Raw genomic sequence first — 23,502 nt, 5'->3', positions numbered from 1 at the left:
CCGGCATCCAGCTGTGAGGAGTGTGCAGAGTGATGGGGGAGGTACTTGAACAGCCTGACATCGGGGAGGGGGAGGTAGCCCGCGAAGAGGGGCATCACCTCCATGTGGACTCTGTGAGTGGCCCGAGCACACACGGGCATGGAGACGACGCCGGAGCTCTTCCCGCACACGGCCCAATTGCTGCTGTTGTCCACGACTGAAACAGAGAGCACGGCTGTCACCAGGAAGGGCCTTCAGCGCTCACACCAGAGCAGAGGCACCAACAGACCCGAACACTGGAGCACAGACCGAGACCTCAACATCTTGTAACTGCGCCTTAAAATGAAACACACTTGGTCCAATAACTAAGATATATGTTAGGAGCATGAGGAAGACCACTGTCTTCTCAGGTTAGTAAGCGAACGGTAACTCAGTTCTGTTTTGAAAGCTCTGCGTGTAAAGAACCAAGGGCGCGGCCGCTCATGCTGTCCCATCAGGGATGCGGACGGAGCAGGGTGTGGCTCGCCCGGCACCAACCCATGGGTCTGCCTCCCAACTCTGCCCTCGCGGGAGCCCCTGGCAAGATGGGAAGAAAAGACGTCTGGCAAGCACTCAGCGCCTCCTCCAGTGCCTCAGAGAGTCTCATGCGCGGCAGTGTCTTCAACACTGATGATCTTGGTGGGTTCAGGGTGAGCCGGGCACTGAAGGCTGCTGCACCGCGCAGGCCTGCGTGACTCGGGCACCACTTTCCCTAGTGACCGAAGCATGGTGCCACGAGGTGGTGCCAGAGCGGAAGAGCCCTTCAAGATGCAAGACAGACCAAAGCGCTTTGAGGAGCTGAGCTCACACATGTGGTTCAAGAGTCCACGCGGTAACTAGCCTGTAAAAAGCCACCACCTGTCAGGTGTCGGGGGCGTCAGAGAGAACTATCCAGTTATCTGAAGGCTGCTAGGTGCATCCTCCTTTCCCAGCCACGTATCCATGCAGGACCGGACTCCCTCCATGCCTTCCCCCAGCTCGGGCTGCTACCGCAGCCTGGATGCGCCAGGCGGGGACTCGGGCGCCTTCCCCCAGCCACACACGGCAGAGACGTGAGAAGATGCAGAACCACGCCATTCTTCTTGCTATGGTTTCGTGTTTTGGAAAACAGTTTTTTCCAGAGTAACATCATGTAGCAGGTTTCCTTTTATTTTAAAATAAGTACACAAATATCTGCCTCCATATTTATTTCTGGCACATGAAAAGCCTGACAACTTCACTGCTGAAGCAGTGAAGGCCCCCGACAAGGGGGCTGCAGAGGGGGATCCGGCAGACCAGGGAGGGAGGAGGAGCCGAGAAGGGGGGTGACAGGAGGCTGGAGGGAAAAGGGCAGGAGCCTGACCACAGGATGCCCGGATGGCTGAGCGATGGAGCCTGGACTCCGCTCACGGAGGACACGCAGACCCTGCCTCACGGGTAGAGGACGGGCTCAGCCCCAAGCCCCTCAACGGCTTGAACACCTCCTAGATGACTCCACAGGAACCAGGTTCAACACCCTGCGAGCCCAGGGCCACGTTGTATCACGCAACATTCAAACGCTCTTTTAATTCTAGAATGTCTCACCACCAAGGGGAGAGCCACTTCCAGACCTACCTTCGTACATAAGCTTTGTCGAAAAATACTCCGCAGATTCTGTCAGCGCCTCATCCTTGTCCACCTCCAAGAGGTCGGCGAGCCGTGTGATGGTCACCTCCAAGGAGCAGAGGGCGCCCGTCTTACAGAGCTCGGCCCCCGGTGGGGGCGAGATCTCAGCTGTCACACTGTACAGCGTCTGAAAGAAAGGAGAGAAGATACAGAGCAGACACGCAAACACTCTGAAGAAATGCCACGTGAGGCCGCAGGGTCCTGCCTGCAGACCGGAGCGAGAGCCGCTGCTCCATGCAGGCCACGTTATCAGCTGCGCCCCCGGACCGGCCCCCAGCACAGACCACGTTCTGGGGAAGCCCCGCCTCGAGAGCCTTCAGTCTCCCTCCGCGGGATCCGTCCAGGCCCCGCCAGCCCCCGCGAGCCTATTGCAGACTCAGGGTCACCACCGCCTGCCGGGCCCCTCCCCCGTCTGCGGGTCCTCCCTATCCAAGTGCCTGGGCTATTTCAGGGCAGAGGCCAGCCAGCCCGTCAGTTCACCCCACGGCTGCAGAACGCGCTACTAAAACCACGGACACGTTCTCACGAAAGCACAGCATCAGTAATCACAACATGAACGCCAGTTCCCTGGGATCATCCAGTACCAAGTCCACAACCAGCCGCCTCCACAGTGTCTCTGCCTCTGACCTACTGACCTGGTTTTCACACCTGTTCACCCGCACCCCATCCAGGACCAGCAAAGACCCAAGGTCTGCACGGGGAGACAGACAGCCCCGCAGGCAGCCCTGCTTCTGAGGGTCAGCACTCCTCCTTTCAGGACACCGTCCAGGGCGCAGCTCAGCTTCTCTGGGGTATCGCTGCCTCACCAACCGTCCTGCTTGACTGAGCGGCCTGCAGGGACCTTAAACTGACACTGGCCCCTCACACCAGTGCTCGTCCCAGACAGCAGCCCACAGTCACAAGCAGATGGAAGTCCCTGATACGACTTTTCCCACATCCCTTGTGATTAACCGTCTCCCGGCCTCCCAGGGCCTTCCGCCTACGTGCCCCTCAGATGAGACCCCCGTGGGGCTGAATGAAACCCGCTCTGTGGTGTGAACTGACTGATCCAGGCATAGGAACCCCTGACGCTCCACAGACCCACTCAAAGGCACGTGGCCCAGGCCCTGCCTCCCTGTCTGCGCGCGGCCTTGCCCTCCCTGTGTGGCCCCGGCGCAGGCCGCGTCCCTCCTCCAGGGCCCGTGAGCAGTAGACCTCTCCATCTCCACTTCTTGTGGTCGGTGTGGAACCGCAGTCCACCGCCGGCAACCCGTGCTCCACTTAACAAGCGTGAAGGTACCGACGTCACAGCAGCCATAGGTAGTGATCACAGCACAACCCGACTGCAAAGCGTTCTGCTGGGACAGCGACGTGTCCAAAGAAAAGATTTCGGAATTTTAAAAAGCCTGCTACCGAGACAGAACATTTCTCTGGGAGCTAACAAGGCCAAACACTGTCCCAGAGGGGCCTTGCCCAGCGACTCTCCCGTCAAGCACCGGCGCCGGGGTGGGGCAGGGACAGAGCTGCTGACCCGAGGGGCTGCGTGGCCACAAGGACACAAAGACGCCGCGTGTGTGGGGCAGAGGGATGTGACCCCCGGATGGGAGCGGACAGACCCCATCCCAGGGGAAGAAGGTGAAGGAACGCCAGGTGGAGAGAGCGGCAACAGCGAACGGGCTGACGGAGGAGCTCCTGCCCTGGCAGCTCACGGCCGGGCCGCGCAGTCCGGAAGGTCTGAGAGGCCAAAGACGCGTGAGTCGTGCTCAGGGCCAGGAAGGCAGCTCTGAGCTACGGAGCGACGGGTGACTGTGCTCCTAAGCGTCCTGATTGCCGCCCCTGGACACTCACGGGCTGAGGGGCGGCCGCAGGGAAGCCCTGGACCTTCGGAGGCTGCAGGCACCACGCCCAGAAATAAGCCTCCTCGGAAATCAACCCCAACACTGACAGCCACCAGATCTTCAACAAGGGTGCCAAGGCCACCTGAGGGGAGGGAAGAGTCCTGCCAACAAATGGGACGGGGGCACCTGAACGGCCACGCAGACAGAATGAACTTGGAACCTCCTCTCACCACACAGAGAAGTTAACTCTCAGTAGGAGTTAAAACTATACATGTGAGTAGAGCTAAAACTATAAACTCTAAGAAGAAAACACAGGAGACCTTTTTGAACTTGGGATAATAAGCAATGGTGGCTCAGATCCTACACCGAGAGTACAGGAAATAAAGAGAGCCTGGTAAGCTGGGCTCCAGCGAAAGTAAAACCGTTTGTGCTTCAAAGGACACCATCAAGAAAGCGAAAGTACAAACACGAAGTGGGAGGAAATACCTGCAGACCCTGCGTATGATCAGGGACTGAACACGCGAAGAGCACTGACAACTCAACAAGAAGACAACCGCACTAAAAGTGGGAAAAGGAGATGGACAGACGTCTCTCCAAAGAAGATGCACAAATGGCCGAAAAGCACAAGGAAGATGCTCACCGCCACCCGACGTCACGGAGGTGAGAGACGGCCTCCCTCCCAGCGCGGGGGCTGCGGCCGGACGGCCAGCGAGAGCGAGCGTCGGCGGGCACCTGGAACCCGGAGCCCGCACGTGCTGCCGAGAGAACGTAAAGTGACGTTCCCTTAAGAACAGTTCAGCAGCTTCTCACAAACTTACCACATGTGTCCCGGCAACACAGAACCGAGCACATCTGGGTGCACAGAACTCACCCAAGGACCCCCCCAGACAGCATCGCCATGCCTAGCAGCCCTGGGGGGGAACAGCCTGGACGTGCAGCGCAGAGGACCGAGCAGCCATGTGGTCCACCGCACCACAGGGCGCTATTCCGCCCCCCACGAGGAGGGGCCCCGCCACACAATGCAAAATGGGTGACCCTGGGCAACACTGTGACACGGAGAAGCAGCCAGTCTCGAAAGACCAAACGGAACACGCCTGCCCTCGAGCAGGTGGCAGAGGCACACCTGCCTCTGGGTGGGCCGGGGCTAAGAGGGGGGCGCAGGCGTGGGGAGGCCCTGGGATGGTGGAGGCACTCTGACGTCCGGTCCTGGCCGTGGTGACACAAGCCTGTCACACACAACACGCGCTTAACGTGCCACACGGGTGAGCTTCACGGTGTGCAAACTACATCTCCATAAAGCTTTTTCTTAAAAAAGTGGCATCTGTATCTCCGGCCCTCGGAGGACCAGTGTGGAAGAGAGCGACCCCCCAGGTGCTTGCGCTGGCCGTCCACCCGCTCGCTCCGCGCTGAAGGAAGCCCTTCCCTACACTCGGAGTCTGAAAAGAAACAAGAAAGATGGAAAAGTAACAGTGGACACGGCTACCTCGTTATTAACCATCCGCAGCGAGCAAACCACGGTAACAGTATGCCGACTCCTCATCGTACGAATCATTTACTGTTCGGCGGCTGTTAACACATTGAAAAGGCCCCTGTCTGTACAACAAAACGATGAGCTACACCAGGGATTACGCTTCACCCTGAGGCTAATGAGAAAGCTCAGAAACTCAGGAGGGTCCAAGCAAACAGACTCCGGGTTGGAGGAGGGACTGAAAAAACTGCTAATATCAAGAGCTACGCACACAAACACCTTCTCAGATAAAGTGCTGTGTGACAATCTCAGCTGTAAAAGGAAAGGAAAAGCCACAAAACAGTGTGTCCACATTCTGACTCACCTCACACGAAGCCCACTCAGCTCCCCAAGGAACAAAGCCCATCCCTCTTTGCTCGCCCAGCCCAGGCCACTTTCAGCTCCGCACTTAACGCGCAAGTTAAAGAAAACCTTCGCCCCATCGACTGCGTAAATTTCTATAATACTCTCAGTTTTCCTCCTAAGAAACTAGAGACATGCCTTAATAGAGCAGCAGCCGAGGGTCGAGGAGGAAGGAGTCGCTGTCGGGGGGGAAGGGGAGACGGGAAGAGGTGGGGGTCCCGGCTGCAGACCAGCACACTCAGTGGAGAGCGCGCAGGAGGGCGGGTCTCAGGCCCGCCACCTGGCGAGGACCCGGGGCTCCAAACGCTGCGGGCGACGCTTCAGCCCCTCCGAGCGCAGGCCGTTCCCGGGGTCTGCAGCTTCATTATACTGAAAAAGCCTGTCCGTCTGATCTCCAGAAGATACAGAATACGATGCCACCGTCCACCCCCCACCCACAACCCCACCAGAGAGAAGGCAACACATACAAAAAAATTGTCCACTTGGAATTCATACGTATAGGGCTTTAGGGAGACAGACAGTCGTTGCTCAGAAGCCGGCGAGAATCCAACGGAGAACTGGCCGTGCAGGGGCGGGGGAGGCTCCCGGGTCCACTTCAGCTCCCAGACGAAGAAGGCCGCCTGCTCGCTGCGGACGTGCTGCAAGAGAGCGGCCGTCACCGCGCATGCAGAGGCGGGGCCGACGCGCAGCCCCCAGGCGCCCCGCAGGGCCTGCACCAGCCTCCCTGCGGGGACTTGCCCTTGAGGAAGACTGCCCCCAGCTGGTTAAAAGGCTTTGATTTGTCATGGTTCACAAGCCTGACAGCACAGGGGAAGACTGTTTACTAGAACGCAGCAGTCCGAACGTTTCCGACATGGGACGTGTCAGCGAGCGTGTGAAAGGGCCACTGTTACACCCACGCCAGCTGCTCTGTTTCTACCACTAGGTGAAGCGAGGAGAAGAACTAGCACCCCTCAGGCATGAAGTCCACGCCTGCACGTGCAGCGACAGACGTGGGGAGCGCTTGAAATGGAGCAAATGCTAGTTGGGAAAAATCCTTTGTAAATACTAAAGATCAGACATCCATTAAGAAAAGTCTGATCTTCTAAACACTCAGCATTCACTGTCTAAAAACACACGCGACAAGTGGACAGAAAAAGTGGGGCCGGGGCTCAGCCAGGCCGCGCAGACGTGAGCGTGGCTCCTTTTCACAGCTCCCCCCTACCCCCGAGAGCCATCGCTGGGCACAGGCGGGCATTTAATCGGAGGCACTGCTTCCGGGCTGATGGAGTCCACGCGGTCAGCACGAGACTCAAGAATGAGCCTGGAGTGCTGTCGATCTGCGCATGGAGGCAGACACATGTAAGATTTAACCTTTCTGAAAACACAGATACCAGCCTATCTCCTAACCCGTCCACTGTGCCGCTCGGCCCAAAGTGAAGCGCAACCATATGATGTTGCGGCCACAGAGCCGAGCCTCAGGGCCATCCTCCTCCCGGTGTGCGCTCCGCCGACCACCGGCACGGTCGCGCTCTGTGCGGAGAGGCTTAAGCTAAAAACACACTGTCATTTTCATCAAGACGTGACGGGCGTGCCATCACCACACTTCTTCCACCGTTTTCTGTCCAGAAGTTCATGCTCGACTCCAGGGAACGGGTACCTGCTGGGAGTCCGTGTGCAGCGGTACGAGTCGCAGGTCGCTGCTGTCCCCGGCAGCCACGAGATTACTATCTGACAGCTGGAAGTCAAGTTCGGACAAGTTCTGGACACACACTTGAACATACTTCCTAAAGGAGAAACACAAAAAGTAAGATTCTGACACTTGAGACCTTTATCAAATATATTTTGGCTGCGTTAAGACACAGTCCAGGAAATAAAAAAAGTGACACAGTAAAGTAAGAACGAGTTGTTACATATATTTCTACTTTCGATTTCACATGTAAAACCGTGAGAAAGAAACACATCTTCCTAAGCAAGCTATCTCTCGGGAAAAACAGATCAAAGAATATTCTATTTTGGATACATCGTTGCACGATTATAACCGACTTTCCTAAACATACAACAGATCGCAACATGTCATGGGAAAGAGCAATGAACACTCTCCATCCTCAGAAGCGATGACGACTCACTGAGAAACCAGCCAAGTCCAGGGCTCACCCTAATTTCCATCACATGTAAAGAGGGGCTTTGAAAAGCAAGGCTCAAGCAAAGCAGCTCAGAGCCGGCGCGGGGCTGCTGGTGTGTCTGGCCGCTGACCCAACAGGCCCCTCGCTCTGATGTGCAGGGAAGACACGCCGCCGCTGTAACGCTACTCTCTGCACATACCCTGCAGCTTTGCTTCCGAGTTACCTGAACATCGTCACGGCTGAAAGCCAGAGGGGACCGTGACAGTGAGAGCCCAGGGTCCACGGGCGCGCGGCACTTGCAGTGGGGCCCTGGACAGTGCCCCCCGATGGGGGGCCGATGGAGCACACGACAGCACCTGCAGACTCTTGTCCAAAAACTGACTCTGAGCCGAGTCAAGCGCTACAGCAGTGGCTGTCACAGGGGCGGCATCTGGAGACATCTGCGGTCTCAGACTGGGGTGGGGGTGGGTGGGCGTGCCACTGGCACAAAGTGGGGGAGCCAGGGGTGCTGCCAAACACCCACAGCTCAGGGCTACCTGCCCGAGCTCCAGCGGGGACAGACAGCAGCTGACGGGGAACCAGCCAAACAAACCCATGAGGACACGGCCAGTCAAACCCAGAATGGCGGACCTTCTGGAGGACCACTGGCCCAAGCCTGTCAACGTGCCAGTGGCTTGAGAAATGGGGAGGAGGGATAAAGACGGATCTCAGAAGCAAAGGGGGCTTTGCTGGAATCCCATGTCCTACAAATCAACTCTGCTCGATCATTTTTGAGACAGCTGGGGGGGCCTGGGTATCAACTGGGCATTGTAGGACCCAGGGAATTACTGTGAATTTTAGCAGGTGGACCCTGGCATCACAGCTGTAAGAAAATATGCTCAATGTCACCAAGGCCAAGCTCTGAACGAGAGGGCCTCCATGCAGGAGAGCCCAGGAAAGGAGCCGGGCCTGGGGTCCTTACCGTGTCCCAGCCGACAGCAGGGAGTGCGTGGTCCGGAAGGGCATGCTGAACGTCAGTGCGATGACAGTGGAGTAGATGGACCACGGGCAATCGATGGACACCTGAGGACAAAGAGGGACACACATTCAGACCACTCACCACACGGCAGAGCCACCACCACCTTCATCCCTCCAAGTCTACAGCAGCTGCCAACTTCCTAGACATCTAATGTCTTCACCACTTCTCACCCAGAAAGAGCCCAGTCCACACCTGCACGAAGGAGACAGCCCCGGACACAGAGCGTCTCAGCAGCCCCGGAGCAGAAGCACCACCAGCAGCACAGACCCCACCTCACTGTCCTCGCCCACAGGTGGCCGCGACGCCAGGTGTGACTTTAGTGTGCAGGACGTTGTGACAAAGTGCTTTTACTCGCTTATGTGCAGATGACACTAACCAATGACTATTACAAAATTAAATGAACTGTCAAACTCTCAACCCACATGACACTGAATACCTAACTGAAAACCAATCAATTTAAGGATGCAGTGTGGACCATGCTATTAACTTCCTTAACGGCAGAAACCAGGTCTCAAACTTGCTTCCCCCACAGAACAAACGAACACACAGAGTACAGAACAGTTGTTCGCCCAGCCCCGACTCCGTGCGCTTGCTGGCGTGTCACCTTTCCCTCCCGAAGCCTGCAGCCGGTAAGGAGGGAGGGGATCTCCAGGACGGTGATGAGCACGTTGTTCCTGAGGAGCTGGCGTGTCTGGTGTTCATCATAATCCTCTGAAGTGACTGCTTTTCTTGGCCTTTCATCCTACTGCTTTTGTATACCCCTTCTTTTTTTTTTTTTTTTTAATTATTCAGTTTATTTAAACCAAAAGACAAAAAAATAACAAAAAAGATAGTTCACCCATTCTCTCAGTCCCTGCTCCACACCTCAGGTAACCAGCAATCTCTTCTCTGTATCTTGGTTTTTATTTTGATTTATTAGATTCCACATATAAGTGAGATCGTTTGCCTTTCTCTGCCTGACTTAACTTCACTGAGCATAATGCCCTCTACATCCATCCATGTTGTTGCAAATGACAAGACGTCCTTCTTCTTTATGGCTGAGTAATACTCCAGTGTGTGTGCACACCACATCCTCTTTCTTCATTCCTTCGTCGGTGGATACTTAGGGTGCTCCCATGTCCCAGCTACTGTAAATAATGCTGGAATGAACATGGGGGTGCAGGTATCTCTCTGAGTTGGTGTTTTTGTTTTCTTCAGAAAAATACCCAGAAGTGGAGTTGCCAGATTGTATGGTAGCTTATTTTTTTCAAATTTTCTGAGGAACCTCCATACTGTTTTCCACAGTGGCTGCACCAGTTTATATCCCCAACAATAGTGCATGAGGTCCCCTCTTCTCTACATCCACGTCAACACTTGTCATTTGTTGTTTTTTGATAATATCCATCCTGGTAGGGCTGACGTGCTAACTCACTGTGGTTTCGATTGCATTTCCCTGATGACCAGTGATGCTGAGCATCTTTTCATGTCCCTGTTGGCCTTCTGTGTGTCCTCTTTGGTAAAATGTCTCTTCAGATCTCCTGCCCATTTTTAAATCAGATTACATGTTTTTTTTTTTTTTTTTTTTTGCTATTCAGTTGTGTGAGTTCTTTATACATTTTGTGTATTAGCCACTTATCAGATACATGATTTGGAAATATTGATTCTTCCAGTCCAGGAGCATGGAATATCATTCCACTTATTTGTGACTTCTTCTATTTCTTTCATTCATGTCATTTAGGTTTCAATATACAAGTCTTTCACTTCCTTGGTTAAATTTATTCCTAGGTTTTTTTTTTTTTTTTGATGCAATTGAAAATTAGATTGTTTTCTTAATTTCTCTCACACTTCAGTATTAGTATAAAGAAATGCAATAGACTTTTGCATACTGATTTTATATCCTTCAACTTTATTGAATTTATTAATTCCAACAGTTTTTGTTGGAGTCTTCAGAGTTTTCTACATATAATATCATGTCATCTGCAAATAATGAGTCTTACTTCTTCCTTTCCAAGTTGGATGACTTATTTTTCTTGAATAATTGCTCTAAGACTCCCAATACTGTGCTGAACAAGCGGCAAGAGTGGGCCTTTTGTCTCGTTCCTGATCTTGCTGCTGATCTTAGAAAAGCTTTCAGCTTTTCACTGCTGAGCACAGTGCTGGTTGTGGGCTTGGCACGTACGGCCTTTATGATGTTGAGGCATGCTCCCTCTCTTCTGACTTTGCTGAGTATTTACCATAAATGGACGCTGAACTCTGTCGAATGCGTTTTCTGCGTCTATTGACAGGGCGTATGGTTTTACCCCTCAGTCTGTTAATGCAGTACAGCACACTGCCTTGTGGGTGTCGAACCCCCCTTGCATCCCTGGAGTAAACCTCACTGATCACAGCGTATCGTCCTTTTCACATATTGTTGAGTTCGGCTTGCTGATGTTTTGTTGAGAATTTCTGTATCTATGCTCACCAGGGATACTGGCCTGTAACCTCCTGTGGCGTCCTTGTCTGGTTTTGGTATCAGGGCAATGCTGGCCCTCCTGTTTTCTGGGAGAGTTTGAGAAGGACTGGTACTCCTCTGAATGTTTGGTGGAATTCACCAGGGAAGCCATCTGGTCCTGGTCTTTGGTTTGGGAGGTTTTTTGACTACTGATTCAATCTCCTTACCAGTAATTGGTCTGTTCAGATCATCCACTTCATCATGACTCAGTCTTGGCAGGCTGTTTCTAGGAATCTATCCAGTTCTCCTGGGTTGTCCAATTTATCAGCACATATGTCTCCCCAGAGGTATGTTAGTATCTGCTTTATATTTTAGGTGCTCCTATGCTGAATGCATAAATGTCTTAAAATGTATTTTCTTACTGAACTGACTCCTTTATCATTGCATAACTCCCTTCCTTGTCTGTTACTACACTTTGATTTGAAGTCTGTTTGCTGATGTAAGTGTAATTACTCCAGCTTTTCTTTTTCATTCCCACTTACATGGAATATCTTTTTCCATCCCTTCACCTTTAGTTTGTGTGTCCTTACATCTAAAATGGGTCTCCTTTTTTAAAACAGTATTTGATGAGCCTTCTTCTAATTATGTGGGGTTTTTTTGGGGGGGGGGGGATTGGGTTTACGTATTTATTTAATGGAGGTACTGGGGTTGAACCCAGGACCTTGTGTGTCCTGAGCATGTGCCCTACCACTGAGCTGCACCCTCCCCACTGAAGTGAGTCTTCTGTAGGCAGCTCATAGGTGGGCCTTGGTTTTCTTTTTAGTCACTCGGCCCGTCTTTCGGGGTCCAGTTACATTTAAGTGACTGCTGACAGGCACGCGCTCACTGCCATTCTGGTACCTGTTCACCATTTCCAGCCCCTCCCTGCCCCTCTGCCTCCTGCCGTGCCCTCTGTGATTCACTGCCTGCACCCAGTGGTGCTTCTACTCCTCCATCTTCCAGGTACTCACCATAGGCTTCTGCCCTGTGGTCACCACGAGGCTCGTGTGTAACAACTCACACCTGCAAAAGTCTATTTTAAGTTGATAACACCTTAACTTTGATCTCATTCTGAAGCTCAACATTTTTACTGCCCTCCCCAACATTTTGTTTTTGAGTTGTCACATTTTAAATCTTTTTATCTTGTGTATCCCTTATGTTATAATCATAGCTATTTTTATTGCTTTTTTTAACCTTCATACTAGCCTTCTAAGCGATTGAACCATTACCTTTATTAAACAGTTACTTTTCCAATGAGATTTCTTCTTTCCTGTGTTTTGTTACTAATTAGCACAGTTTCTTTTCAGCATAAAGAAGCCCCTTTAACATTTCTTGCAGGGCGGGTTCAGTGGTGATGACCTCCTTTCGTTTCCGCTCGTGTGGAAAACCCTTTCTCTTCCCTTCACTTCTGAAGGGTAACTTCACTGCCTGGGGGGAAGCTGCCCCTACTGTCCTCCTCCAGCACGTATGACGCCCAGTGCCGCTCCCTCCTGGCCTGGGCGGTTTCTGCTGAAGAATCTGCTGAGAGTCTTAGGAAGTTCTCTTACACATAACAGATTCTTCCCTTGTCTTTAACTACCTGACATTTTACCTATAACGTGTCATTGTGTGGGTCTCTTTGGGTCCATCTTGTTTGGAACCCTCTGGGCTTCCTGGATCTGAAGGTCTTTTTTCTTCCGCAGGTTAGGGAACTTTTTGGCCATTATTTCCTCAAATAAAATTTCTGCCCCTTCTGTCTCCCCTCCTTCTGGGACCCCTAGAATGTCATGTTTGTCTGTATGGTGTTGCCCCATAAATTCCTTAAGCTGTCTTTAATTTTTTCAATCTTTCTTCTGCTCTGACTGGGCAAGTTCCACTGCCTTGTCTTCAAGCTGACTGAGCCTTTCCCTGCTCCACCTAGTCTGCTGTGACCCCTTCTAGTGCATTTTCAGTTCAGCTATTGTATTCTTCAGCTCTGAGACTTCTCTTTGGTATCTTCTTATATTTCATATCTCTTTGTTGAAGTTCTCATTGTTTTCATCCATTCTTCTCCCTGGTTCAACAACCATCTCAAGCCCCAAGGATACACTTCTACCCTTGGGCTGTTCAAAAGCCCTCAGAACTGGTATCTGTGTTACAAGACAAGCATGATGCTAGTAACACGTTCTATGAGAGACTGACTGGGGACCTGGGGCCAAAGTCATGGATCTCTCAAGTAACTGTCAGTAAACACCAGCACCAAGGCAGAAAACGACAGTACTTCTTCTCTGCTTTGTGTGATGTGATGTCTCAGTGAGCAGAAAGCGAAGCACACCAAGACACAGAACTGCCTCTGGCCTAATCACCAGGACAAAAGGACGGCGGAGACACACTCACTGCCCTCTAAGCAAACACTGATCTCTGACAACACCCTGTCCCTCCTCCTGAGTTGGGATAGAAAAGTTAACAGACCGCTCGTCTATGTCTTTGCAAGATGTACCCCTTATCTAAGAAGGGCTGACCCACAGCTGTAAACACTGAACCCAGCCAGAGCAGGTGGTATCAGGTGCTGGAAATCCGCCCCCTCCACAGAAGCCATCCTGACGTACTGCCTTTCAGAACACACAGACGGGCAGAGGCCACCACCACGGGCTCGCAGCTCAGCCCTTCTTACTCTGTGGTCCGTGGTAGCCATGCTGTGGCTGGCCTTCTGTGTGTCCCTATGCTTCCAGTGGGGCTCTGTCGTCCCCAGCACAGCGCTCTCCCCTCCGGCTGCTGGAGCTGAAGGTAAGGAGAGGACTTCCAGCTCGAACTCGATCATGTGGTAGGCAGGGGCGGCCGGCAGACTGATGCTCGTGACCTTGTCAGACGACTGAACCCGGAGCGCTGCGTCAGAAGCCTTTTCTAGGAAAGACAGAAACGTCACTCCCAACACACTCCCTCTGTCTCCTTGTCCTTTCTCCTCTGGTGGGCGATGGGCCCAGCAGCGACCCGCCAGCCCAACCCGGTGCTCTTACACGGGGAGAGGGGTGTGTCTAGGAGGGACCACAATGGGAAGGAGGGGAGCAGGAAAGGCAGGAGCAAAGCCCCCTAAGACAGAGCAGCACTGCCTGAAAGCGGTCTGGTCGAGGCCCAGACTGTTGCTGTGCTCAGTCTGAAGACAGGAAAGGGCCCCCTTTCACACGGCCGGCCTGGCCCGCCTGTGTCCCCGTGACGCTCCCACTCCGCCCCGCTGCAGGACCAACTCGGACCAAGTCCGACTCAGAGAGGGAGCTGCATCCTTCCCGCCCTCCAGCCCCAATCCTCAGGGCTGGGGCCTGCGGCAGGTGGGACTTCACAGGGATCCTGACCAGCATCTTAAAAAGCTTATTTGCTTTTGCTTTTTGGCGAGGGGAGCTGGGGAGTGTGGAAGGAGGCTGGAGGCCAGCAGGGCCTCACCACGGAGCACAAGCCTCCTGAGATCACAGCACGGCCAGCACTGCCCCCGGCCGAGCGCGTGCGCAGCTCTCCGTCTCTGCCCTCGAATGCAACGCCCCATGGGTGGGCAGGGCCGCAGTCCCCTACAGGTGGGACACCGCAGTGAGACAGCGGCAAGGAGAAGCCGTCCTCAGGTGGACAGCAGGGACAACATTCCTTATAGCCTCACGGTGCGTCCACCTTTGCCAGGTGGCTGCCGCCTCACCTCTTGTGTTGGAGTAGATCACAGCTCTGTTCTCCGCGTGACACAGGATGAGCATGGCTTCTATGTTGCTCAGCTGGAGGCTGTCCCCGTTTTTTACAGTATAATGGCCAGTAGTGACAGTGAACTTGACCTTCTGAGGAATACCAGCCAAAAGGCTATCTAAAGGGAAAAGGACAGCAATGAGCCTCACTGTCAACCAGAAGGACCAACAGAAGGCCCACTGTAAGTTCAGAGAGCACTCTGTCTCTTCAAAGAGAAGATCTGTTCACTTTAAGTACTCCATGAATCGCTCAGTCTCCATCCGTCCACCTTCCCTTCTTGCCTCAGTTACCAGGACCGCAGGGCTGAAGGGGCCCGCGCTGGAACGAGAGAATCTGTGAGCCTGACGGGTCTTATCACCGCCTTGGTTTAGTGAGTTAGAGATCATGGTGGCAACTGTGCATATGAGGGTCTCAAAATTTACCTGCTGGTTAGTTATTAAGAAAGAATCACCTATGGTGACAAAGAATATGAAAACGAATATATGTGTGTTCATGCATGACTGAAGTATTATGCTGTACACCAGAAACTGACACAACATTGTAAGCTGACGATACATCAGTAAAAAAAAAAAAAAAAAAAAAAAAAAAAAAAAAATATATATATATATATATACACACACACACACACACACACAAAAAAAGAAAGCACGAGAGAATCAGATGATGACACTAAAGAAAAAACTAATAAAACAATGCGCTGCTGCCATTCAGATTTTTCCTGGCCTTCTGCGGTCAGGCCTTCCGCATCTTTGGTTCAGAAACAGCTGGCAGGGCCACCGCCTTCTCCTAGATGGAAACAGAGGGCAGGCGTGGGCTGAGGTTTCTGAGAATCCACTCCAGGGACGGCAGAAGGAAGACAGCAAGAGGGAAGACACAGGAAGCAATCAGCAGACAAGAGAAAGGAGGAAGGGCCTGGAGCTGGGCGAGGTGTGAGCCGGCATCTCCCAGGCCCTTGACTCCATGAAGCTTAGCCTTTCCCACAGAAGATTCTCTGATGAAAATTATTTGAGAGACTGACTGCTGTCTTCAGCATCTGAGGACCTCCTAGGTAGCCATGGAGAAGTTTAAAAGCAGAAAAATAGGGAGTTTGGAGAGGTTAAATAAAAACAAAGCTCTCCTTGATTTCTTTCCCCAAATGGAAGAAACAAGCAAATAAATACATTGTTTCCAGCCTAAAACAACCAAGCCAGTCACTCACTAGTGTTTCAGCCAAGGGCCACGCCGCCTCCACTAAGCTGCTTACGGCGATTTCTACTAATTTCAGGACTTAACAAAAAGGACAGCAGCTTTGAGTTTCCCAAACGCCGTGCTGGGGGCCAAGTGTAATCAACACTTGGAAAGAAGACTTCTGATCAGAGTACAGGCCATAACTAAGTCTAGCATTTTGCCTCTGTAATGGAACTCTAAGCATGAACGTGTACTTACTTACTAAATTCTCTGCAGTAGGCATCAGCCAATGTCTGGCTTTCATTTTTCCTACCTTCAGATGCAGAGTATTTATTAAACGTGAAAATAGCGGTTGCAGAAGAGCAATTATTCAGATGAGCAGAAGGGCCACAGTCGCTGCCCAAAGGCCCCGAGAGAGAAGCCGGCTCTGGGACGGCGGGAAGCCCGGCCGCACGGGGCTCCCCGGGAACGGGGCGGCGGGGCCCACGGACAGGAAAGCGCCCCCGCGGCCCCCGCGGCCCACTCACCGGCCAGCGGCTCCACACGCAGCTGCGGCTCCTGGGAGTACACGTCGTACTGCACCGGGGGCTGGATGTGCGGGAGCACGAAGCACACGGGGCCCAGCGAGGCGCACAGCTGCCGCAGCGTGTAGGTCCCGGGCTCCCTGGCCTGGGGGCGAGACCGAGCGTCCTGGCTCAATTAAGGGAGGGCAGAGCCACAGCCTCTGCGAGGACGGCCCTCCCCCCTCCTCTCCCGCCTCTGGGCTACCAGGTCCACCCTCGGGCTGCCCCACAGACCCCTCAGGATCTCTCGGTCAGTGGTCTTCTGCGGAACTGCGGCTTACATCTGACTCAATTTAGTAAACTTTATTTGTGGCATTCTCTTCTGAAAAGGGTCCTTAATTGAGACACTCAGCATGAAACTTAAGAATCAACTGAAAACACACGTGGCAAATAGCTGCGCTTTCTGCCGGCCAAGTCCTCTCCAGTCACAGGGACTTACAGAGCAGCCTGCACTGGAGAAAGAGCGCATCAGAGCGGCGCAGAGGCCACTGCAGCGCCATCCACGCAGCCACGAAAGGAAAGTGAAGTTCACCGTGAAACAGCTACCTTCTTTGAAACCTCCTCATTTTAACAACTGAGGGTGTATTTTAGTAACAGGGAAAAAGTCTAACTAAATCCAATGAGAACACAAATAATTCTCTGTTAAGAACTTCATTCAAAATTTATCTGCTGCCTTCAAATGATTTTAGTACGAAAAATTTTTCAAGACATCCATCTATTTTTCTTTCAGAAGATCAAAGCCTGGTTAGGGGACAGAGGCCTCTGAAGGACCTCCCCTCCTTCAGACAACTGTGCGAGCGCCACCCACTTCCTGACCATCTCTAAAACCAACGGCCGGCTCAGCGCCTACCTGCGTCCGGAAGGTTATGGTATTGGCCCCTGGTTCTAGGGTCACACTGGTGCACTTCAGCACATGGGCCCCGTCCTCCAGGGCCACGCCCGTGGATGCTTCCAGAGCAGCCCCGCTCTCCTGCCTCCTCAGGAGCATGTGAACATTTTTGCATATAATCCCTGTGGTGTTCAAGGAGTTGTCAGAAGGGCTTCTCTCAAACATCTCACACAGCTCCAGCGCGGGCAGGCTGCTCTGCGGTGCAGGGCAAGGCGCAGCCTCCGTGGGAAAGCTGACCAGCCCGCCGGCCGCCCTGTGCTTGGTGAGCCACTCAGCAGTCTTCCGGTAGTTGTTCTTCTCGATGCTGAAGTGGACATGGATGGCGATCTGCTCCACCTGGACGGGGACAGGCATCTGACTGCACACAGTTATCTCCACGGACAGAACGCCTCCCACGTGGACCACAGCGTTGGGTGGGGTGAAGCGGAGGTCTCTCAGGTGTGCAAAAGAATGCAGGGGCAGTACTATCTTGTGACCTGGGAACACAAAGGGCCATGTTTTACTTCCCAAGTCACACTTCCAGATGCCACAGAGACAGCGGGGCCTCAGTCACTGCCGGGCCGGCCGGCGTACCCTCCACTTGAGAAGCAGGACGCAATGGTGCACAAGAGATGGCTTAGCACCTCCCAACCCCATGCCATCTTCACACACTGAGAAGAGTCACTGTGTCAAAAGCATAAACACATGCCTACATAACTCCTGAAAAATCATAAAATCTGAAGAAATTAAGGTTTCTAAGTTCTCTTTTAGCAGATCCGGCAACTACAGATCAACTAACAACTCAGTTTCAAAACAAGATTTGTAAACAGTCTGATTCCTAGAGCTGTTCCAAGGAATCCCACCACATTCCCACCCACACAAAGAAATTCACAAGTGGAGAGGCCCGAATCTCCCTGTACACCTGGACATAAACCCAGGGTGCGCCACCCCATCAAGGCAGCCACTGGAGCGGGGAGCCAGGAGGGCAGCGAGCCGCTGGCCCACGGTCACTGTCGGGGAGGCCTGGCCGCACCCTCCACTGTCCTTTCTGCGAGCGCTGGCGCGTCTAGGAGCCCACAGGCCTCCGGGCTGACCGGGAGTATTTGCTAAATAAACACGCCTCAACCGCATGCTCTGCCAAGATGGACACTGTGACATCACAAGCCGACAGAGGACGGTCACAGGATGCTGCATCCACACAGCGATGCCACGGGCCGTAGGCAGAAGAGTGCCCCTGACCCAGCTCACACCCATGTCACACACAGCTGACGTGGCACACGGCTCTCCCGATGGCCAGTCTATGCACAGCAGACTCTAAATGACAGACTCGTCAGTGCCATGCTGCCTGAGAAGCCGTCCAGGGGGCCCGACATGATGAAGCGCACCCCCGTGGTCTCTGATCCTCAACCCGCAGCCACCACCTCTGGAAACACTGGCTTTCAAGCAGTTAGTAACTTCTATGGACTGAAGTGCCCCTCCCATATTATTAAGTTTGGAGGTGGGGCCGCTGGGAGACAGTCAGGTTTAGAGGAGGCCATGAGGGACTCCTGCCCTCCTGCGAGGAGGCAGCAGAGAGCCCCCTCTCTAAGTCTCTCCACCTCTCCTCCCACCTCCCATCCCCTCCCCCCTCCCCGCTCCTTGTCATGAAGGACAAACCAGGAAGAGAGGCCTCACCAGGAGCCAGCCCTGCTGGCACCCTGACCTCAGACGCCAGCCTCCAGAACTGTGAGGAGAGGGCCGTCCGCTCTTCCAGCGCCCACTCTGTGGCGCTTGGTCGCAGCGGCCGGAGCTGAGGCGGCAGCTGCTCTGAACAAACGCTCCTGATAAAGCAGACAGGAGGGGCTCGGCATCGCGATGAACCTCGCCCGCCGTGCAGCAGCATCTGTGTCTGCTGCGACGACTGGCCGGGCTCTGCCCTTCAGACCTGCCTTCCTGACAGGCACCCCAAAAGGAAACACTCAGCAAACTTCAGAAGCTGGGACAGCCTAGGAGACACTGGCTCGATGTCTCTAACAGGTCGGCGTCTTACAGCCCAGATGTCGCACACCGATGAAAGGAGCAGTGTGGCCCAGCCACACAGCAGAATAGTCACGAGAAGGGACGGAATACTGACACAAGCCACTACGCAGGCAGATCCCGAAAACACTGCTGCGCGAAGGAAGCCAGGCACAAAACCCACAAACTGTGTGATTCCACTTACATGAAATGTCCAGAGCCGGCATCTACAGAGACAGAAAGTAGACCGGTGGTTCCCAGGGACTGGGGGGTGGGGGGAGGGCAGAAGGCAGCTGGGTGGATGTAAGTATGGGGTTTCTTTCGGGGTGATAAAAATGTTCTAAAACCGACTGTGGTGACGGCCGCACATCTCTGTGATACACCAAAGCCACTGAACTGTGCCCTGCAAACAGGTGAATTACAGGAAATGTGAATTCCCTCTCAATAAAGCTGTTATGTTTAAAAAGGTCAGAGCCTTGAGAAAAGGGAGAAAAGGAGACAGGGAAGAGGCGCTCCGCGTTAGAGGAGAGCTGAGATGTAATCCATGCGGTGCGTGACCCTGGTCAGGCGGGGAGAGGCCGGCCATTCTAACACAAAACAAAGCATGAAAACATGTTTTGAGACAATGAGGGAGACTGGAAGGGGGGCCGCTTGGTGCCCAAGTCAGGACCTTGTCTGCTCCCTGGGCAGGGTGGCTGGGGGACCGCCCTTGTTTTCAGAAGATGCTAAACTGCCTCAGGGTGAAGAGGTACACGAGGTCTGGAGTGGCTCTGACGTCCGGCAAAAAGGAGAAAATAAGAAGAAAGGAGTACCCAACGCCCGTTCCCTACACAGCGGAACGTCAACAACTGCCGAGCCTAGGTGGCCAGCACACGTCACATACACGTTGCGTTACTCTTTCTACTTATCCACAAAATGTGAAATGTCTCACACGACAGTTGTGAACCTGCGCCTCACCTGGGCTGTCCGTCTGCTGGCCGGCAAAGCTGAGTATCTCCCTGCAGAAGGACTCCCGCTCCTCCTCGGTCAGGTGACAGTCGCTGGCTAAGAGGCTGCTGGTCTGCAGGTAGCTGAGCGGACAGTCAAGGGGCCTGAGAGGACCCCACGCTGCGGGAGCCGCGCGCAGCCCCCACCGCCCCGGCGCGGCCTGCCAGGCGGCCCTGCTCTAGGTTACGAGGTCAGACCTAATGACGGGGCGTCATCTGCTACCCAGCAAGGCCCGTGCGTCAAGGCAGCTTTTCTCTCCTAACTATCAGGTACTTATCAAGCAAGCACTCGGCCGTGGGCACTGCCACCGTGCAAACGGAAAGTGACTTTCCCATTTCACGACCGTGTTCAACTTAAAGGATACTTCTCAATTTGTCCGAGGCGCTTTTGACATTCGGCTAGCTGCTTCCTTGTGTGCGTGACAGGCAGGGCCCAGCCCTCAGCCAGGTAATTCTTCAGCGCTCCCTGAAGATAGACTTCTGCCTTTTGTGGGGACTTCTTCCTCCTTGCAAATCAACACACAGAAGCTTTCATTATGAGTCATAAAAAGCGCCAGACTCAGACACAGCCCTCCGTGCCTCGCCCTCCTCCGCCCTTCACAGCCCGCGCAGACACAGGTGAGCAGTCCCCTGTACGGGACAGAACGTGAAAGCAGGACACATGGCGCGGTCTGGGAAGTGCGCTCAGGGTGCGGGCCCGCACGCCGTCTGCCCAGCATCACACGTCAGTCAGAGAGCTTTCGGATCTGAGCCTTCAGACAAGAAAGTGAGGGCACCGCTCACTATTTCACGCTGACTCAGGAACACCCAGCGTAAAAGAAGGCGAAGAGTTTGTCCACAGGTGCACAACTAGTTATGGAGGGAGCCACGGACTCGGGGCTCGGTGCCACGCCCCACACAAGGAGACACAGGGCAGCTTGTGTGGACCCACTGAGACATGAGTCAGGGTTGCCTCCGAGACCCACAAATAGCACTGAGCAGGTTTATTTACAGAGAACCATGAAGAATTTAAACAGCAACACATACCACCCAAAAGATCTTCCCTGTCCCAATTTACACCCTGAAGATGTTCAGGATAAAACAAAGTTTAACACAGTTAATGAGCACTTTCCAAAGCTTCAGCAACAATACGGATCCCCTGGCCTTTCCCAAAAGTACCAAAGAAACTTCCAGGGCCAACAGGCGCGGGGCTACAGAGGTCAACACTAAGCAGCCCTCGCTCGCCAGGCGTCCCGGGAAACAGCCAGTCTTCATGACCTTACTCTGGAAGGAACGAGCGTTCCCACATTCTCAAATGCACTTCAAACCTATCAAATTACATGCATGGATTTTTCTAGACTTCCACGGCCCTCTCCCACCCCTATCTTTAAAAGGGTCACTGCCTCTTTGGTTACCATCTCTAGCCAAAGACTCTTATGTTCCAGAGCTGGAAGGGAGACCCTCTGTCATCCAGCCCCTGGAGGCACAGGCCGAGGGGCACCCAGCCCGTCTGTGGTCAGGCTGGAACCAGGGCCCAGGTCTCCCTAGCAGGCCAGTGCCCTCGCAGCACAGTCCAAGCCTCGGGTGGGCTCAACTCCCAGCACCTGAGGGTGTGGCTTCTTTGCTCTGTTAGCTAATAACCGCTCCTCAGCTGCACCTGGTGGGGGCTCAGGAGAGCCCGGCTCCAGCCCCGACATTGATTAGCTGTGTGGCTGGCTACCTGCTCCAACCACATCTAGAAAACGAGGACGGTCACTTAGAGGACCTACCTCTTCACAGGCCCCTCGATCATTTAAAATAAATGATTCTTCCTTGCTCCATCTAGTGAAATTACTTTACTAATTATAGACACACGTTTCTTCTAAGAAAACCTAAACATCTCTCCCTCACAATTTCTCTCCCTTCCCAGTGCTTTGAAACAGCAGTTACACTGCCAGCCAGATTCTGCTCTTTGACAGGCTGATTTCATCAAACACATGAGAAACAGGCCACGCTCTGAGTCTCTTCTCTGGAACCCAACTGTAAAGCGGGAGCCAGACTGGAAATGTTCACAGTGCCTGGACCCAGTGGCTGCCCGTCAGTCACAGCTCAGCCCTGGCGCTCGCCTGGTCACACACGTGCTTCCCATCACTGACCTCGAGGCTGTCCATCCTCCTGGGAGGCGTGTGACAGAAACCAGACAGACTGCTACAGAGCAACACGTGAGAATCCATGACACACATGACTTGCCATTGGGTGTGGATTCATACGTGTTGTCTCACAGCTCTTTAGATTTCATAATAACACTACATTTTACTGCAGATAATATTATATATATCTTACCTACATATATGAGATTATGTAAGTTCACTAAGTTAATAAAAGAAGCAGATCAGTAACAACTATTCAGGGTAATAAGCTGAACTCTCTGGCTTTCAAAAGAAATTTTCTTTGAAAATGATGATGACTGGTGAACAGTTTACATTTTTCATTTTAAAAGTTACGTACACTTCGTGTTTCCTCCCACATAGAAAACCTCTCACCATACATGTGAAATGTCTGAAATTCAAGTTAAAGTTCAAATTCAATTACATGTAAAACTCTGCCAGATCCTTTCCAACGAACTTAGCAGATCGAATCCTCCCGATGCTCGTATACATTTCAATGGTAGCATGGGACAAGTCCTGTGGGAAAGAAAAAGCAAGTAATTCTGGAATTTTAATGCTAGACAAAACTTACATTTATTTACCCAAAGCTAAAGCAAAAGACTTTGTCACTAATATTTTACTTTGCATCTATTTTTGCATTGAGTTTTTATGTGATAGTGATTTATACAAAGTCATTAACTTGTATATAAATTATGAAGCATGATAATAAAAGAAATATGAACTCAGCAGCACAGAATATTCACTTTTTTCAAAGTATTTTCCGTACGTGGGTAACATTTTGATATTTTTCTCACATTGTGGATAACAGAGATAAAATTACAGACTACTGTCAGATGCTCTTGAGTTTTCCATGACTTGAGAAAGCAAATGGTTCGCCGCGCCTCCACTGCACTGCTCTCTAAGCTCTCCCAAATTCAAGTCCTTTGAAACCAGGCACAACAGCTCTGCTCAGGTTCAGATTATTCCTCTGCACACAGAAAACCATTCACTGTCCTTTCTTACAATTTCCGTTCTACTGAATAGCAGTACCACTGTGAACAAGATCATGAACATCCAGAGATGCTTTATGCCTAATTACGGTACCATGGATACTAAGAAGCAACGATCCTTTCTGGTCTGATCTAATGAAACTGCTAATTACAGATTTCATCCGCAACTCCCTAGGGTACCAAAGAAACTTATAAGGCCAACAAGA

The 23,502-nt window shown here is 52.6% G+C and overlaps 1 protein-coding gene across 6 annotated transcripts in view; it reads right to left on the bottom strand.

Annotated features, from left to right (window-relative positions):
- TRAPPC10 (trafficking protein particle complex subunit 10) overlaps nt 1-23,502 on the bottom strand; it is a 67,959-nt gene that overhangs the window by 1,005 nt on the left and 43,452 nt on the right. For all 6 annotated transcript variants that reach the window (XM_064476472.1, XM_031460676.2, XM_031460673.2 and 3 more), the window contains 12 exons: nt 22,732-22,823; nt 20,547-20,687; nt 20,153-20,265; nt 17,183-17,697; nt 16,297-16,438; nt 14,562-14,720; nt 13,554-13,783; nt 8,416-8,516; nt 6,989-7,115; nt 5,817-5,987; nt 1,612-1,789; nt 2-196 (listed from right to left, as the gene is read on the bottom strand). In XM_064476472.1, coding sequence (XP_064332542.1) covers nt 2-196; nt 1,612-1,789; nt 5,817-5,987; nt 6,989-7,115; nt 8,416-8,516; nt 13,554-13,783; nt 14,562-14,720; nt 16,297-16,438; nt 17,183-17,697; nt 20,153-20,265; nt 20,547-20,687; nt 22,732-22,823 — 2,164 coding nt within the window. The remainder of the gene's footprint in view (nt 1; nt 197-1,611; nt 1,790-5,816; nt 5,988-6,988; nt 7,116-8,415; nt 8,517-13,553; nt 13,784-14,561; nt 14,721-16,296; nt 16,439-17,182; nt 17,698-20,152; nt 20,266-20,546; nt 20,688-22,731; nt 22,824-23,502) is intronic.

This window comes from Camelus dromedarius, chromosome 2 (assembly GCF_036321535.1).
Source record: "Camelus dromedarius isolate mCamDro1 chromosome 2, mCamDro1.pat, whole genome shotgun sequence".
Lineage (NCBI taxonomy): Eukaryota > Metazoa > Chordata > Mammalia > Artiodactyla > Camelidae > Camelus > Camelus dromedarius.
This window is presented reverse-complemented; position numbering and strand designations above follow the sequence as displayed.